This window comes from Corapipo altera, unplaced genomic scaffold (genome assembly GCF_003945725.1).
Source record: "Corapipo altera isolate COAL_440 unplaced genomic scaffold, ASM394572v1 47, whole genome shotgun sequence".
In the NCBI taxonomy this organism is placed as follows: domain Eukaryota; kingdom Metazoa; phylum Chordata; class Aves; order Passeriformes; family Pipridae; genus Corapipo; species Corapipo altera.
This window is the reverse complement of record NW_020884897.1, coordinates 7,357,080-7,375,610: the sequence shown is the minus strand read 5'-3', so window position 1 is coordinate 7,375,610 and position 18,531 is coordinate 7,357,080. Positions and strand designations below refer to the sequence as shown.

Sequence of the window (18,531 nt, the reverse complement as noted above, 5' to 3'; positions counted from 1 at the left end):
ACTCAGAATTTTCAGTACAGAAATTCACTACAGGCAACTTCCTCAGCACCACAAGCAAAGGGAAATCAACCAATAAAAATCATATTCAAGTTGAACCCGGAGAAGAAAACCTTGAAAATTCAATTACAATTTCAGCTCCATCCTATGCTTCCTTTCTCCGCTATTGCTTTTGTGTTGCGCCTGTAGCATATCCTCACAGTCTCACCTGGTCACAGCCCCAAGTGACTCACAGCAGCTGTACTCTGTTACCCGACCTGCACCGTGTGAGATGACTCTGTGCTTTGAAAAGCCTTGCAAGATGTACCAGAATACTGAATGGATGAAGGGCGGCATTAAGTCCCAAATTTTTAAGGGTAAAATTTTGCCAACAGACAACTGTGCAAACAGCTCCTGTTGGATACGCGCCAGCTTCTCCCCTCGGGTGCAGATGCACAACTTCCACTGGCATCAGTCAGAGCTTCCAGCACTTATTGAAAGAAACAAGTTTGGACCTTTTGAGCGCTGAGCCCCTTATAATCACTTCGGGGGGTTGTAGATAATATTGTAGTGCAGAGAGAACAACACGCGATCCCACAGGCCGCTTGTGGATTGAGAACCAACTCCCCAAACCTCTCGGAGATTCTTTTCATTAGTCATAAGCGCATCGCTGTGGATTAGCTGATACACGCTAACACCTACACATGATGCACTGGGCACGGTTTGCAATCAAATGAAGATTATTTCGCTCCAGTATTTATCATGCATGGCTTTAATTTTCAAATTAAAATTTAGATAGACACAGCAAACATTAGAGAAGGTGGCAAGGACTTTCACAGGTTTTTGCCTTTGTGTATTTGTATTTTAAAGCCACATGGACTTTCTTTAAAATTCCAGAGGGTATTCTTTGTCAACATTTTTGTCTGCTTTCTCAAATTTTCACCTTCCTGCAGCCAAAGGTCTACAGACCTCACTGTTGGATCCTTATGAGCAAATGCTCCCATGGGAATGACGTTATCGCCATATGACTCCATTGTGATTCTTTTTTTCAAGCATACTCATACTTCCTAATTTATTTGTGAGAGTCCTGGAATAAGGATCTTAGAGGAGCCACACAAAAAGCCTGGAAATTTCAGAATGGATAAATTCTTGAAAAACAAAGAATTACAGAAGCAGCACTGAAGAACTGTACAAAAAGAAGAAAGGTATCGATCTCTGAACGGGAAATGAGTATGTCTTAAACCCAGGAAACATCTCTGTGTGAAACAACACCAAACATCAACCTATTGCAGATATTTGTGTTAGTTTAGCATTGTGACATCACAGGCTGAGGAACCCCCTTTCAAACCAAAAATCTTTAAAGGACAAATAAAAGCACTAGTCTAGTTCCTCAGACCAGTGTCATCTTAAACAAAAAGTCATACTTTGTGCTTTACCTGCGGAAATCCAGAAGTGATCTCGTGGAAGCAGGAACCCTCTGATCGTTCCAGCTAAGGAAGTGGAACTGTGTCACTGTGCGTGTCTCGTTTGTCTGCAGGTTCTTCAGGTAGAAGCTCCTCACGAGGAAATCCTCGCACCAGATGTGCTCAGAGACAAGATTTACCTACACCCACGGGAAGGAACAAGTGGAGATCAGCAATTTTGGTTGCAAGTCACATCTTCAGGATTGCAGGTGTAAGAGGTCTGGGATGAAGGAAATGCATGAAAATTTTATTTTTATTAGCAAATTGGTCAGTAGTGGGGAGAAAAAATAAAACTGATATAGTAATCAGTGTAGTTGTCAGAAAGGGGTTAGCTGTCTCTGCTATTGTACTGAAAACATAAGAAAAATCTTGACAATTTTAATGCAAAAGAAAATTCACTAAGTTTGTAACATAATGTGAATACAAAAGGTAATTTGCATTGAAAATGTCCTAGACTGGCAGTTGCTTTCTATTTGGAATTGCCCACAAGTGCATTGCCCAGGACACTCTTGGAGGTCTTAAAAATCTGAGTTGAACTCATATGAGAAGTGAAAATTTGGTTTCTTTGCTATGAAGAAAAATAAGCACTAAAAAATGCAGTTTCTTTGCAGAGCTCATCTTTTCAGGCAATGAGTTTGTTCGCATTTTAGCTTAAATAACAATATTTCTTCACAATATCTCCATATTTCTTCGTATTTGGCATTGTGGTACTATTTTCTTCCTCTACACAGCTGGACAACTGGAAAAATCTGACAGCCATTGTCAATGTTACATTGCAAGAAAACTGGTGATATGATATTTTGGGCTAGAAATGCAGAGCAGAAAATAAAAATATATATTTGTTGTTGTGACTGAGACGAGGTAAAAATAGATAGGATTAATTACTACAGCAATATAGAGGCTTTTCTGCAAAGATATACATATGTCTTTCCTAAGGCAAAATTCATTAGTTCTAAAAATACTATTTTCCTGTAAAATATAAATACACATTCTCATAGATCAACCACTTGCAAAACCATTTGAAAAGCAAAATTACCGCCCTTATTAAAATTGTAATATTTGACTCACTATTTACTATATTTTATTCGATGGAAACTACCTGGCTATGAAAGCTGCACTCCAGCTTTTTGCAAATCTGAAACTACTCGAAGGCACACCAAGTGTGTCTAAGAGCCCTCAGCTCGACCTCCAGGTCAGATCGGTTTCAACACCGTTTCGCCCCGTGTGAAACCAACCCATGCACTTACTGTCGCGTTTGCAACCAGATATTTTGTGTAGGTACCTCATAGATGTGGTAGAGGTTTGACCCTTCGTCTGGCCAATAGTGGTAGCACTGTTTGACTCCGTTTTCCGCGAGGGGTGTCAGCATGACAATAACGACACAGCCGTTCTCCCAGACCATCTGCAGACAAAGAAAGACACCGTGGCCACATTGTGACTGCCTAATTACTGCGTGACATGTATAATTACTGCACTCAGACACACAATCAAAATTTATTCCATTCACAGGAAATTTATTTCATTTTCATTAGACACTTTTACTCTGCAGCTGCTTTCAAATCCCTGAATAAACTGGCACCATATTTTGCAGGCGCCCATGAAATATTAAAGAATTTCCCGCGAATTCAATTCGGGTCATCCACAAAATCTCTCCTCGCTCCTGGTACTGTGTTCAGCTGTTTTTCTGTCAAAACTTTTAGATCCACTAAAGGAAAACTGAATGATGCTAGCAGAACACCCAGCTATTTAAGATTTGATATTTAACACTAAAGCAGCACGGACCTACCGAAGTCACACATACTGAAACTTGTTTCTGTTCTCAGCCCTGTGCCTTTTTGCAGTTTGCCAAGTAGCAAAAGTCATTAAAGTGTTGCATTACTGAAACAATCATAAAAGTTGCACCTAAACAAAAATAATGAAGGAAAGACAGGAAAAATCCAAACTAAATCTATTCTTCCAGAAATGTTTCAGAGGGATAAATCATCCCTCCAAATGCACATTTATAAAAGATTTGTTGCAAACATGCATTACTTCCTCTTTCCTTCAATTTTTCCTCTATTTTCTTTCTTCCTTTTTCTTTTTTTTTCCTTTTTCTTTTCTCTTTTCCCTTTTCTGAGTCTTTTTCTTGTTTATATTTTATTTTGCTTTCCTTATTTTTTTTTGTTCTCTTCTCTTCCCCTTTCTCTTTTCTAGTTCTCTTTTCTCCTTTTACTTTCCTTTTTTTTTTTTTTTCCTGGAGGTAGAAGGAAAGTTCAACTGCTGCTGCTCTCACAGAGCACAAGTACTGCAGGAACAGAGGAAAACGGAGTATCTTCACTGCCAGCATGATCCCTTAATAATTTAGACCAGTCACAGAGTAGGATACAGGAATCCAGCACATCCTCAACTAAAGCATTTGTGGATGTCTTCCACAAACAGCAAACAAGCAGAGATGCTCGGGTCTGGCATATCTCTGTTCCAAACACAGCCCATGGCTGAACAAAAAGGCTCCTACGAATTAATACCAAGCAGCATAATTACTAAAAACTGTTATTATTATGCTGTACATTGATGTTATATTTGCATACAACTTTCATTGTCTTTTTGCTAGCATATAAAATTACTAAATGTAGAGTAAACTGCTCTTTTTGTGAAGGGTTATGTTTATTTCACAGAAATATTTATAAGCAACTGTATTGACATGTAAATTTTGTCAACAAAAAAGGCCTTTGTCTAAACTGTGCAAAGATGAGATGATACATTCAATTCAAGGATTATTTTTTTTAATTACATATCAAATAAAAAGGTTTCCCATTCATGGATAATGATGTTGTCTTCTCTTTTAAGAAGAGCTTGCATATAGAAAAACAAATAACATTTTTCTTCCCTTTTTTTCATTTTGCAACATAATTAAAATAACTTTTTAAACCAGTTTAGAATCATTTAGAGAAATGAATCTAGAGTTTGCACAGAATAGGATTATTTATCATTTTGAAAGAAGTGGGGAGAAAATTACAGTGAAATTTAAGAATAAAAAATAATCTTTCTTATCTGTTTTCTTTTTTCTCCTTAAAAGATTTTTTAAATAAAAATACTGTAATTCCCTCATCATCATGTTAAAATCTCAGAATGCCACAAACCATTTAAAAATACTTTAAAATTATAGACATTTTACAGACAGATGTAGATTTATCATTTGTATCTTTTATGTACTGCATTTCAGGCCACAGCTGGGAACCCTCTTTATATGTAAGGAAGACGTTACAGATTTCATTCATTCTAACGTAGTTTCACTTTTTCAGTCAGCAATCAGACTAAGATAAGAATTCAAAACATGCATCTTACTTTAAAACTAGCCCCACTAAATCAGTACTTCCATCACATAACGATTTAATGTGCCTCTAGAAGGTATAGAAGCTCATTGAAGCCATTACGAAAATGAGGAGAAACACAGTTTTTATGAGTGTAATAAAAATACAATGATCTAGACCATAAACTAATCATCGAGCACTCTGCCTGTGCCACCCAAGTGTAACATTATAAAAGCCCACTCATTTAGAGAGGAATTCTTACAGTTTGGCAACCCTGTTCATTGGTTCAAAGATAGAGCATTTCATTAGAGAAGGGCTGTCTGCATCTCTGAAGATTTCATTAAGCATAAATCCAAATGAAAGTTAATTTAAACAAACAATTTCAAAGTTACTCTGGGGTATAATATTTCTTTTAGGTCATTGTGTGAAAAGTAGGAGTCAAATCTACTAAATCAAGAAGGCAATACCACCTAGTGCCATCATCCCTGTTACAACAACTGCCCCTGCATCTCCTGTGCTTACAATTGAGATGGGATTTCCACTAAGGCTCACAGCCTGTGACTGGAAACTACAGCATTTTCTTTGTTTCCTTGCTAATTCAAATATTAGAACATCTGGCTGGTATCTGGATTTCTTCCCAAATAATGGGGAAGCGGGACGAATCAAAAGCAGTTCACAGAGTTTTATACTGGTATTGGTTCACCTCTCCATCTTTAGCTCCTTGACGAGTTTTTCAGAAGCTGCACCTCCCAGTACTGACACTTTGCTGTGCTCAGGGTGGAGACATGTCCATGAACTGGAAAGTGGCCCCAAAGAGTGTGTCTTGGTAGCAAAAGAACTGGTTACACAGACCAGGTCTGCACAATCCCAGTAGAGCCTCTGAAGAAGTGCCTCTGGCTACCAAAGAGACATTTCAGCTGGGCTTAGAGAATAAAGGAGGAGGTTTGGTGGCAAATTCATGGTAATTCTCATACTTCTGAACTTTGTATGCTTGCACAATAGAAAGTAAGTCAATGCATGTGATAGAAGAACGAAGAGAATATCAAGCCCTGAGGGCAGAGTCTTTTATGTTTAGGTAGAGCCCAGCAAAGTTAAGCCTTAGACTCTAAGTGTCTATAAAATCTAATCATTTATATACACATTATATCATACACGCATATATATTTGAAATATATAAAACTAAACTTATTCAAATCACTTAGCACAGGCAGTTTCATGTTTGAAAGTTATGGTAATACTTCTGGGAGAAGAAGAAATGTTGAACAGAGTCTTCTGAATGGAAGAGATAAAGTGCAGGAGCTCACTGCAGAGCTCACAGAGTGTGCTTGGTTGAAAAGGGAGGACAGTGTGTAATTTTGTGTGACGTCTACCCTCAGCCTATAGGTCTGGAGAGTAACATGTTAATGATCTTTAATGAGGTTCTGTTGTATGCATCATTCTCAAAACACTTCTTAGACAAGAATAACACCATCCTGTTCCACTTATTGCAAATTAAAGGCTGAATCCTGCAACCCAAAGATGAGCAGTGTGTTTGAGATCCGCAGGATTCCCTTTGATGAAATCCACCAAGTGTGGAGACCTCATGCTGTGGTTATCCAGCATGCCAATCCCATACAAAGGACTTCCACACTGAATTATATGTATTATATGTAGTACGAATTACTTGAGGAGGAGCACAGAATTGGTTTTTTAAGTAAGGAGAAAAATAAAGTCACAAATAGTAGAACCAGTGTTACAAAACTGCCATAAATCTGATAAAACATTATTTTTTTGATAGCTTATATTTGAAAATGTCTTTGTTTACTAGCTTGTAAATAAAATGGTTAATATGAAACTCCTTTTTTTCCAGACACTTCATCACTTTGAAGCTTCTTTTTGTAATGAATGATCCTTCCCAAACTTATTTTTCAGTCATTTTCTTAATTTTAGTGATGGAGAAATGACAGGATATGAGCTCTGCCCAGATGCTCTTCTTTTAATGGAGACTAGTGGAGAAGTTTCTAAAATGTGATGATTTAAAAGTAGAAAATAGATGGGATGATCAGTTAAATACTGCAAGTTCACTAAATATAACAGGCTAATCTTTCACCAGCTGCTTTCTGGGAGAGATTTCCAGCAAACTACAGAATGTGCCTTTTCAGTCTTTTAGGCTTCCAATATAGTTGGAAAATGCAAAGATTTGGAAAAGCAGAAAAAACAGCAAAGAGAACCCAAATAATTTCTAATGATTATCAAAACTCAACATGAATAAACACAAGTCCTAAAAGAACCCAACAAAGCAAGGTACTAACGCTTGCTGGGTCAGATAATATTCTTCCCATTACATATCGTGAAAATAATTAACTCAACTGTGACTTCTTTCAAGCTTTAAAAGAAAGGAGACCTTTTAACTGAAGAAAAAAAATGGCGGGGAATTTAGATTTTTGTTTATCAACTAGAACTTCACAATGTATGCCAGTCAAAAAGTAATACAAATGGTTTTTGCAAACTGCTTTGTTTGAAAATGACTTATCATTTTGATATGAAAAGGGTCAAATTTGGCAAGGTCAGAATTGCCACTTGCAAAATCATAGCAGCGCCTGACAGCTAAGCCAACCTCTATGTTGAAAAATTAACGATCAACAATCTGTATTTAATTTAAAAAGTATCTGACTGCAGCTGAAAAGATGGTTTCAGAGAGGACCATATATAAATATGAGGTCATCAGTCTGGCTCCCTGTATTATGTCCCCTGCTGTTGCAGCATCACTTGTTTGGAAGTCAACGGGAAAGGCAAACTCAAGATGATTGCATGTGTTGCAATAATTTATGCTTTCTCAGAGAGATATAAACTGCTCTTATTCTTCTCAGTAGACTCCTAACTCAAGCCTTATTATTAAATAATTTAAATATGAGCTTTGTTTAGAATTGCAGTGCTGACAAAACCACATCAAGGAGCAAAAGTCCACGAAAATTGTCAGTAATTAGCTTTGCACTTTAGTATTGGAAAGACGTAAGTCAAGCAATAAAGGGATACAAATTTTAAAAGGACCACTTCTAAGTACCTTCTCCAACCACAGCCATAATTAGAAGTGAGCATGGCAAATGCACACTCCTTTACTGAACGCCTATGGAATTTCTAATGCTATATTTATTTCTCATGGCTTGACAAGTTACTAGAGCTCTAGGGGCTACTGTTCTGTGCCTACAACTCCCTTGTTGTTTTTCTTTTATTAAATTAAAATATGCATATTTTACACATTGAATTGCATTCTACTGGTTTTCATCTGCTCTTCTTTCTGAAGGTGAGAACTGATTAGACATGCAGGAAGTCTCATCCCAGGCAAGGAAAATAAAACTTGGGAATCAAAACTGCTGGAAAGCACCGTGTTCTGCACATAACAAAATGCAGAAGAGTAATTTAGTCCGTAAATTAATTTCAGCACTCACAAAATGTGCTGAACTGGGAGCACAGAAACCAGCAATTAGAGCTGAATAGGGTTTGGTACAGTTGTTCCTACTCAGCCCATGGGCTTGGAACACTGATTTTGCAGGAAGACTCATTCAGCTACAGGGACATGGTCTCCTGCCACTGGGATTTGCCCTTGGAGATCACTGATGAGTAATCCTTTCTGCAGAGGAAACAATCAACTGACAGTATTTTGTATTTCTATTGTTGAATTCCAAATACTGGAAGAGAGAACCAAGTGCTGCTGATCAGACATGCAAAGATTTATCGTGTCCTCGAGACTGAGACTCGGGAATCAGTTCTTAACATTCCAGTGCGATCTGGGAGGAAACCAATAGTCAGTTTTTGAGTGGGTGCTGATAATTTACTCCTGAAAATGGGTAGAGAAAATTAAAAATAGTTTTAGATTAAGAAATGCAGGTCTGGGGCAATGAAAAGCAAATAGCAACTGAAATCCCTGGCTCACATTAGGGCTGTGGACTTTATTCTTGGGACTCCTTCCCCACTTTACATTTCTTGCAATACAAGTAAAAAATAATCAAGGGAGCAAAGATGAGGTTACTCAGTGTAACCACAGCAGTGCAAACCTCCACTCCAGGGAGTTCTCTCTTTTTTTGGCAAGACACATCCAGCTTTAACAAGTAGGGTGAAGAGCATTTCCAAGACTATTTCATGTACTGGCTAAAAGTGGAGGAAGGATAGGGTAGTGAAAAGCATGGGTTTGATTCAGAACATGTAGGATGAAGCATTTCCTTGCTTCCTAGAGGAGCATCCTAACCACAAAGGGGCAGCACCTGAAGTCTGCCTTCCTGATCTTGTGTCTGACCCAGTGCTGTTCATGAGTGGTATCTGCTCTGTCACCCTTTCCACACGGGAGCCCTTCAGGGACTGAGGCATTTGGGAAACTATCTACCCTGAGCTATAGATCTATTTAGGCAAAAAACAAGGAAATTTTCTGGTCTAAACTACAAGTGTGGGCTCTATTTAACCTCAAGGTTTGCTGTTGTAGGTGCTTTGAACCTTAATGAACATTTGCAAAGTGAGGCAAATCATATTTTTCTACTCCTTCTGTAGAAGTTATGTAATGCTCAGAGAATGATTAATCATGTTTGTCATGGAGGGAGGACATCACAGAAAAACAAATGCTTACGAAAATTATGTATCACATATGATTTCATTTTCTAAGGTAACTAAAACATGGCAGGAAGTGCTTGTTTCCTCCCTCTATTTCACTTAATAAGGTTAAAAAAAAAAAAAGTGAAAATGCACTACCCTCTGAAAGGGAAGAGGCAAAGAAAGGCAAATGTGGGTAGATTTATGATAGCAAAACATAGCGTAGGGTATTTACAAGAGGAAAAATTTATGGCCTCCTATAGGAATCTCTATTTGGAGATGACAAACCTTAGCAGACACGCAATTTATAAAACCACCACAATTAAGAACAATTTTTCAGTGCAAGGACAATTGGTTCTAAATATCCTAACACCTAGGAATAGTTTTCTTGCATATTATCAATCCTTGCTTCTTAGAATACTTTGCAAGTTAAGACATGTTCTTCATGTCAAATACTTTGTGGAATTATAACCCAGCACATATGGAAAATAATAAAATTTTATGCCTCCAGAATTATTCACAACATGGAACTCCTGCTGCGAAAACTTGTTATAGATCAGAAATGTTCTACATCCTCTTTCTTTTGAATTATGTTCAAAGAGATGTTGAATTTTAATAGCGCTATGTGAAAGAGCTGAGTGAAATCTCACTGAAGCTGCCGGACAAAATCATCACCTTTCATTCAAGATAAATGTAAGAAACAAGCAAACTCTTTTATGAAGCCTGATAACTGAAATTACAGAAGTTATCATCAAAACCAAGAGAAACGTGAAGCATATGGACCCATGAGTTTCTCTAGAAACTCATGTGCTTAATGCAGAGAGAGAGCATTAATCAAGGCAAGATGATTAATCCCGATAAGCAGCATAAATGTGTAAAAGGAATAAAGAAACCACCAGCACAGCTCGACAAACTAGCATTGTGATCTTGGTAGACGAAAAGCTGAAAGAGAGGTTGGGGGTAAAACACTGGGTGAATGAGGTTTGGAAAAAAAGAAGTTATTGCCTGTTATTTGATTCTGTCTTTGTTCAAGGAAATAAAACTCTGTACTTTCTTTGTAAATAAAATGGAACTCTATCAAAGCAAAACCCTGTCCTGAGGATGAATTTTCTTTCCAGCTGAGAAGAAAACAACCCACAGACCTGACAAATTGTTTAACCACTCAGGTAAAATGTGAGGAGAGTCATCCAGTTTTCAAGAAAGGGAATCATGAGGTGGAATTCCCACTGAATCAAAATAGAATCAATGAAGGTTGTATCTCTCAGAAATAGTAATTGGTAAAAAGATGAAAACAAGACCAGATAAAATTAAATGAAGACTTAAATCAGCTAGAGGCTTTTAGAAATTAATTAAAGTAGCGGCTGGAAAACTTCCAGAGTGGTCCAAGAGATGACAAGCAGGCAGAGATGAAATCTGCACTTGAGCCACAAACACAGAATATCCAGACAGATTAGGAAGCCCTGTGGCAAAACAGATCAATGAGATGACTGACAACACAACTCCTGCAGGCTAGAAAGTTTTCAAAGAAATGGGTGAGCCAGGAAAGTTGGAACTAACTTGGCACTTGCTGACTGAGAGGAGCTATGCCAAGAAACTAAGGAGCTGCAGAAGTAAACTGGAGAGTCAGAGATAACTGTGGAAGTCTGATGCCTAGAAGTGGTCTTTTGCCATTAGAAAAGCCAGTGTAAGACTATTGTCTTTTTTATCATTATTATTTTTCACGACATATACAAATTTGAACACCATTTGAAAATTACCCAATATCCAGCTCAAACACTGTGTCTTTGAGAGAAAAACTTCCATCAAGCTAGATCTCTCAAGTCAATGTGAAAACCCAAATGAACACGAAGTTGTACAGAAAATTCTGAGTCTAATGTCCAGTTCTATCGGCTCTAGTTAGATGGTACTGAAGAATAACACCTCCTCTTCTCCACCCTACCAAAAAGACACAATCTTCCAAGAAGTGGTCACTAGTGAGATCAATGAAACTTGTCTCTCTTCAGTCTCACAGCGGTACTGGGTTTGTATCTGCTTACTGTGGGAAGAATGCTAAATGAGATGAGCCTGGATCAAGTGTCATCAGTGTTGTATGAAAAAGCTTTGAATAGTTTGGGAAAGAGAAGACACTGATCTAACTATGATCTTTGTTCAGATTTGGGCAACTCAAAAACAGTAAATGGGAATTTGATTGCTAAGTGTCTAATAGCACTTGCACTAAAATACTGGCCACTGAATCAACATAAGATGTTTTAGAGGAACCTACTAATAAAACTAGGAAAAAAAAATCACCCAAAATTACTTATCTGTTTGATCTTAAATAGACATAATGGATGTGACCACGTGATCATGTAGTGGACAGACTAAGAGCAGCAGAAACAGCAGAGCAGTGTCAGAGCTCAGGAACTGAGGTCCTTTAGAAAGGAGCTCCCTCCAGATACATCTTTAGCCTTCTCCGCTGCCAGGAGGCATTCAGACCATTGGACTAATGAACAGTTGGTCTGAAGTAAAACCTACAAAGTGTTGTGACATTCTACAAATCCATTCATAGTGGGCCACACTGCTTGCAACTGTAGACGTAGTCACTGATTGGTGGAAGAATCTAATGCAAGCTTAAGGGAAACCAGTCTTAAAAGCTGTGTCAGAAATTTGAGCATGAAATCTAGACAGCAAAATCAGAAGCAGTTTGGATTTCATTATGGGTATCAGCTGTGCTGTAAATGCCAGGAAAGTTGCCTTACACTTTCAAGTAGAACAAATGCTCTTTAGACCACAGAGTGGAAACAATTATAACAAGTTCTTGCTGGGGCAGCCTTTCAGCCAAGATACAATGAAGTGGCTGCTGCTCACCATGCAACTGGTCTCTCAGAAATCTCAGCATCTAAATCTCTGCAAAAATTAGGAGCAATACATCTAATAAATATTGCCATAGACGTTGATGAAACTCCAAGTGTTTCTGCTGGACTTGCTAAAGCATGACAATGTGCATTTAGACAAAGAACAGCAGAATAGTCCCACATCCCTCTGGAGTCAGTCATTCTTCTCACTATCAGTCAGAAAACTGCCTCATTGAGCACAAAAAAGGGAAAAGAGCAATACAACTCAGCAACAGCTGGGATTAAGTGGAGGAGGGAGAGGGAGGAGAACTACTGAGAAGATGCATCAGGAATGAATAATTGAATCTTTAAACAGTCCCCAGTGGCAGCACCATGGAAGTACCATAAACTACAGAAAACTGTATTAAATAAATATCAAAGGATTGTGCCCTGACAGCAGTTAAGGCTCTATTTTCCATAGAACATTCAGGTTTCCCAGGCCTTACCTTAAAATAAGTACTATTATGTGAAAACCAGAAATTAAATTTACTCCTGCAACCGGGCATAAACTGCAACATCTTCAAGCCATGGTTTTTCGCTTGTACACTGGGTCTACTACATTGCAGTGGTTGAGGATGCACTGTTCTGCAAGGAGTTAATCTCTCTTGGCTTGTTTATTATGCCTAGTTGGTACCCTGGGGCATGTAAAAGGCTTGGGACAGGAACCGGCACATTGATATGTGTTCAGTAGGAAGTTTAAGAAAAGTGGGTGATGGACCAACCTGCCATGGGCAGATTGTTATGCTGAAGTGACAGACATAATCAAAATAAATCTCAGAAACCAATTTTCCTGTGGAACCTAATAGAATAAACAATAAAAGAACATCACATCAAAAATGGACACATAGCAATACTTGAACTGAAGGTGAACCATGGCTTCCAAATGGTTTGTGTGGAGATGTTCACAGCAAATCTGGTGGGGAGACGGAGTGAACTTTCACTGACAGATAACTGGGAGGAGACATAGCAAAAAGAGCAGAAGGCAAGTGAAGACTCCTCCACCCAAAATAGCAAGAGGAAAGAAAGGAAAGAAAGAGATCTTTTGAGTATGAAGTTGGAATGAAGAAGATTGGATCACAGAACAAAAAAATAACATTTCAGTTGTAGTCTCTGTGACCATGCAAACAGGTTGCCTAACTGTTCATACTGTGTTTGTATGATTAATTCTGATTTCTGCAATGCTTATACAAAGAGGGCTCTTTCTTCAACATGCAAAGGGGCAGGTGCAGGTGAAAACATACAAAATATAAATATATAAATATGCAAAAATATACAATTAAAAGCCTGGGCCTTAGGAATCATAAAATGTCATTACAGAACAGCTAATATAGAATTTGATTCTGCATGTTTAACTTAACAGACACATTTTCAAGTTCCATGCCTGTCATAAGGAATCCACCTACCAAGGGAAAAAAGATCAGTCTTCTCAATTGTGTCTAATTACCAAACAGTGAAGATAAAACCCACAAGTCACCTGAAAATTTAAGCCAGACCAAAAGTTCAACTGACTTCAAGCAGAAAGCATTTGCTCTGCTCTTCTAAAACCAGTCCCAAAATATCTCAGACTGAGCACTTAAATATCCAGGCATCCAAAATTCAACAATTTTTTTGAAAATGTGCTGATTCCTTGTCATAAAAAGCAGGAAATTGTGACATGAAAAACATCTTCAATAGGGATCAGTTAATACTTTCTAATCATAGGTCATGTAATGCAGATGAAGAAATGATTTCAACTGATGCAAGCTACTAAAATACAATGATGTCTGAAATTTTTGCACAGATATTCTTTATCTTAACAAAAAATGCTTCTAAACTCATAATGCAAAACAAAAACCCCAAACATATGTTTGTATTGATAATAAGACCCAATTAGCCTCCTCCCCAAACAGCTCCTGTAACCTGTCAGGTGCACTTCTACACTTTCAAAGGAATATCTAACACAGTGTATCCATCACACAATCATACACATCTAGCCCAGCAATGTGTGTATGTCCAAATCTGAGAGCTGCACTAGCAAGTGAAACACCTGCATGCAAAGTAAATTCCTGTTTGTATATCAATAACTACTGCATTTAGCCCCAATCCTGCAAAAAATTCTGCCTCTATTTAAATTTATGCAGCTGGGTCTTGACTATGTGTGGTAAGGAAAACGCGTAAGACTTTAAGCATATTGGGGAACTAGGACATGTGAGAAGTAGGTTTCAATGGGAAAATTCATGGCACACAATGTTAGGTCCTTTGTAATCTGGAGAGTGACCATGAATTCTGGCTACATTCTTCAGAAGGTCAGGCCCTCTCAACATCACCCAGTCCTTGGCAGTAATTTAACTACAGAGACCTGGCACTAAAACATGAATATTTTGGCCTGAGGTTTTCGATAATTTTCAGATCAACTATTCTTTAGCAGGGCTTGTCTTAATACACAGATGGCTTCAATATCTATGTACTAGATTTAACAAAGACATTAGAATGGAGGTTATTACACCTATAGTGACTCAAGCACAACATATTTCTATACAACTTACATTTCAAGAAGCACAGGAAAACTTACGACATAAATTCAGTTTTCAAAAAGGTGTTTAACTTACCTGCCAGAAGTCAGCAACAGTAGCAGGGAGAGGGCCCTGGGTGGCAATATATGCAGGGTTTCTGGGGTCATGGTCCATCTGGAATAAGAAAAAAGAACATGGACTGGATTTGTTGGAAAGAAAAATCCCTTGCTGTGTTAGAGACAGAAAGTATGTAAGGGCAGAACAAGGGACTGTCCCTCCATCCTTTATTGGCAAGCAGAGAATTTTATTTCTGTTTTTTTCCCCCAAAAGACTGATGCTACCAGATGAATATCATCACACATGATGAGCCATGTCCTATGTCCTCAATATGCAGAGTAAGATCACTTATGGTGGCTGACAAAGGCATTTATTTGAGATCAGTACTTGTGGTTTCATAGCAACCTAGGAGCCATTTGAAACATTTTTCTACACTGAATGTTAAGAATGCTCCACACATCTAAATATGTTCTCCATTTCCACTGTGCCAGTCAAGGGCACATGCAACTAAAAACCAGCAAAAATGGGGAACAAATTCAGTTTCTGGCTTTTTCCGGTTAGCTGATTTATCTAAATGCATGGATTTGGCCTCAATGGAGGAAGTTCTGTTTAAAGACCTTAATTATTACGTTTAATTCAAGGAGCAGAAAATTCACTGAGCAGAAAAAATAAAGAATCTGAGAAACAAAGCCATCAAGAGTAAATAGGATTAGTGTGTTACAATGAATGTTTTCAAACCGATGGGTGGTTTTCTTGGTTCTAAATCTTAGGACTCATTCTGCTGAAAAAGAAGATCTGCTGATAGGATTAAAAAACAAACAAACTCATTCTAACCCTGGGTAAGACAAAACTTTGAACAAAAAGAAAAGAGACCTGGTTCAGCTCAGATGTGTGGGTGTGACTCAGTGACACTGAAGTCGGCGAGAGTTAACTTATATCCATGTAGCTGAAGGCAGAATTTGTCTCAATACATGATTCTGTTCTATAAGTAAAGATCTGAATAAGAATGAATGTGAGCCACATTTGCATTAACAGGCATCTCCAGAATTTATTCATAGCCTATCAAAATTTTCAGTGATGGTACATGTCTGCGCAAAAGAAGGCACCTCATAATTATGTGCAACATAAAAGAGGGAAGAACCATAAAAGAACAGATGTAAGTTATTCTAAAAGAACAACAATATAATGAATGTTGCAAAAAGGAAGAGAACACTTTTATGTTTCTAATTTTCTGACATATAATTAAGCCGGACTTAATATTAAAATTCCCCATGACAACACAACACAGGTAAAATGAAGTCACCGAATCAATTTAAACTAAAAGCTTACTTCTGATTCACCACCCATAGTTACAAAAAAACTTGTCCAGGATGTCTATAACACCATCATTTTATTCTGCGTTTCATTGAGATGCTTCTCTTATCAGCAAATAAATCTTCAAAACAAGCAATTGCTCTCAGCAAATTTCAACCTTACTTTTTTGCCTTTTGACAAAAGCAATTCTGATAGCAGAACATTGACTACTACGGGTATTTTGAGACCAGAGGAAAACTAGCTTTCTTCAGAAAGCAGTATTAACAAAAAAACCTTAGGAACCACTTCAAAGAGGGCAACTCCTTTTTTTTGTTTTATTTTGTAAGAATTGGAGACACTGAACTAAACACAGCTAAAAACAACAGCAAATGTGATTAAGTAAATTCATGTTTAAAAGTGTTCTTTTTTTTTTTTCTCCATTGTAGTTGAAATAATTTTTGTAGTTGTTTTGTTTTGAATCCTTAAGATCATCATTGTGCTGAAATGGTTTCCTATGCTGGAACTAAAAATCTTAACTTAGAAAAATCGACCTGCACTGAGGAGGACTTGCTACTCCCTGTGGAAACCGTTGCATCCACTTGAAAATGATGTCACTTCTTCGACAGGTGAGAGCCTGGCTCAGAAATGTAACCAATAATGGATACACCAAACTTTAGAAAAATAATAATTTACTTTGAATTTCTTGTTAAAATAAATTCTTTGTACGTAGACATGCCAGAAAACAAAGGCGGAAGAAATCAAGGATGATGCAAAGAGCACCGTCATGGAGGAAACATTCCTCAACATTCAGCTGATAAATCAGGAATAGGCCAATCTTGGCATTTCAGCATTAATCAACCTCTGTCACAAAGGTGCTGTTGGAACATGGTAAACATTACAATAAGCACAGAGTAGTGAAGTATATCAGCAGTTTAACAATAATCCAAAAGACAATTACAATTATTATATTCCAAACACATTGCGGTGCACAAAAAACAATTATGAGCAGAAACTCTTCTTGTTTGGAGCAAATAGAAGATGGCAGAAAGCCCTATCACACAATTAAATGATCTTTAACTGAACCAAAATAAGAGCAAAGATTAAACTAATTAAATGAAATTCCTGGTTTCATCAATTTTCTATTACATGTACTGTTTTAAAGGCCACGTATTTCAAGAAAAGTGTGAAAAATCACTACCCTGGTCACATTCAATTTAACGTGAGTAGGTGATGGCAAGGGATGGCTCTTGAATGGTTTTGCTATGTTCTTTTTGATTCTCTCAAGGTCACCAAGAACACTAAGGGCAACTTAATCTATCAAAGTTAACAGAAGTTTGAATAAAGAAATAAAGTCAGTAATGGGTTTTAAACTAACTAATCAAGGATCAAGTAAAAGGCTTTTTTTTTTTATGTCACTAGTCATTATCTTCTTTCAAGGATCTCTCAGATTTCTCACTTCATGAAAATAAAATAGAAAATGTATTCTCCAGAGAAGAATGGAGAACTGCAGACTCCATATAAACAAGTATTAAATCAAAAATTGACTGTTTGCTAACATTTTACATCAGAACAACCTTCAGAAATCACCCTAATAGTAGTTGTTCATAAAGAATGGGATTCTTCCCTCTTCCCCATCAAAGCATCAAGTTCACAAGGCTTGCATCAGAACTGGATCGAACAGCCATTGTTAGAAAGAAAAAGCCGCAATTATTACAGCTGTTCTACTATGATGGAATTCTCATTTTCTACTGCAGTACAACAAAGGCAAGTCTGGTGATAATGCTTCAATCTATTTTTCCATGATTTTATATTAGGGATCAAGGATTACTATAACTGACCACTGACTGTGGTGATTTCCGTCACTACCAGTATTGAAAGGAAATGGAAACAAACAGGAGGAGCATTGAGATTTCTTCTTGGAAAAGAAAAATTAGATAAAACTTTAGTGATACAACTCATATTTTTCTACAGTGCTTTGTAATATAAGTTGAATTATGGTACCTTAAAGTAGGAAAAAATATAAAGAACACTATCACAATTGGTTTCACCTTTGTTAACATCAGACCACAATTTCACCTGTGCTTTACTAGAGAATAAAAGCTACACCTTTAGTTTTTCCTTCAAGAGTTCTATTATCTTGCTGTCTTATCCCAGGACTTTGCAAGGATTCCCTTAATAATGCTGAAATTTGTTGAGTTTTTCGATAGAGATTTTGCTGCTGCATGATTTCACTGATAATGCTGATGGAATACAGTAAAATCAATACATTCTGGGAGTAAATCCTCAAATGTATTGTATTTGGACTTGAGAGTGGCACACGTAGATTCTTATTAAGTAGCCTTGTAAAATTGTAAACTGAAGTAAAACCGTCAATAGGCATCAATGACCATTTTGAAATCTCACATAAATGATAACACATTCATTCCTGCCCTTTACCTTCCCTTTCAGCTTGTCAGATCCTTACTTTCCACAGAGAAAGATGCTGGGTGAGATGTAGTCTCAGTCACACCATTTACCTTCATCTAAA

At 37.4% G+C, this 18,531-nt stretch overlaps 1 protein-coding gene across 1 annotated transcript in view; it reads right to left on the bottom strand.

The window, feature by feature from the left end:
• PTPRN2 (protein tyrosine phosphatase, receptor type N2) overlaps nucleotides 1-18,531 on the bottom strand; it is a 648,310-nt gene that overhangs the window by 32,386 nt on the left and 597,393 nt on the right. Inside the window, exons 17-19 of the mRNA XM_027648381.1 lie at nucleotides 14,751-14,828; nucleotides 2,722-2,841; nucleotides 1,413-1,579 (exon numbers count right to left, since the gene is read on the bottom strand). Of these exons, the coding sequence (XP_027504182.1) occupies nucleotides 1,413-1,579; nucleotides 2,722-2,841; nucleotides 14,751-14,828 (365 nt within the window). The remainder of the gene's footprint in view (nucleotides 1-1,412; nucleotides 1,580-2,721; nucleotides 2,842-14,750; nucleotides 14,829-18,531) is intronic.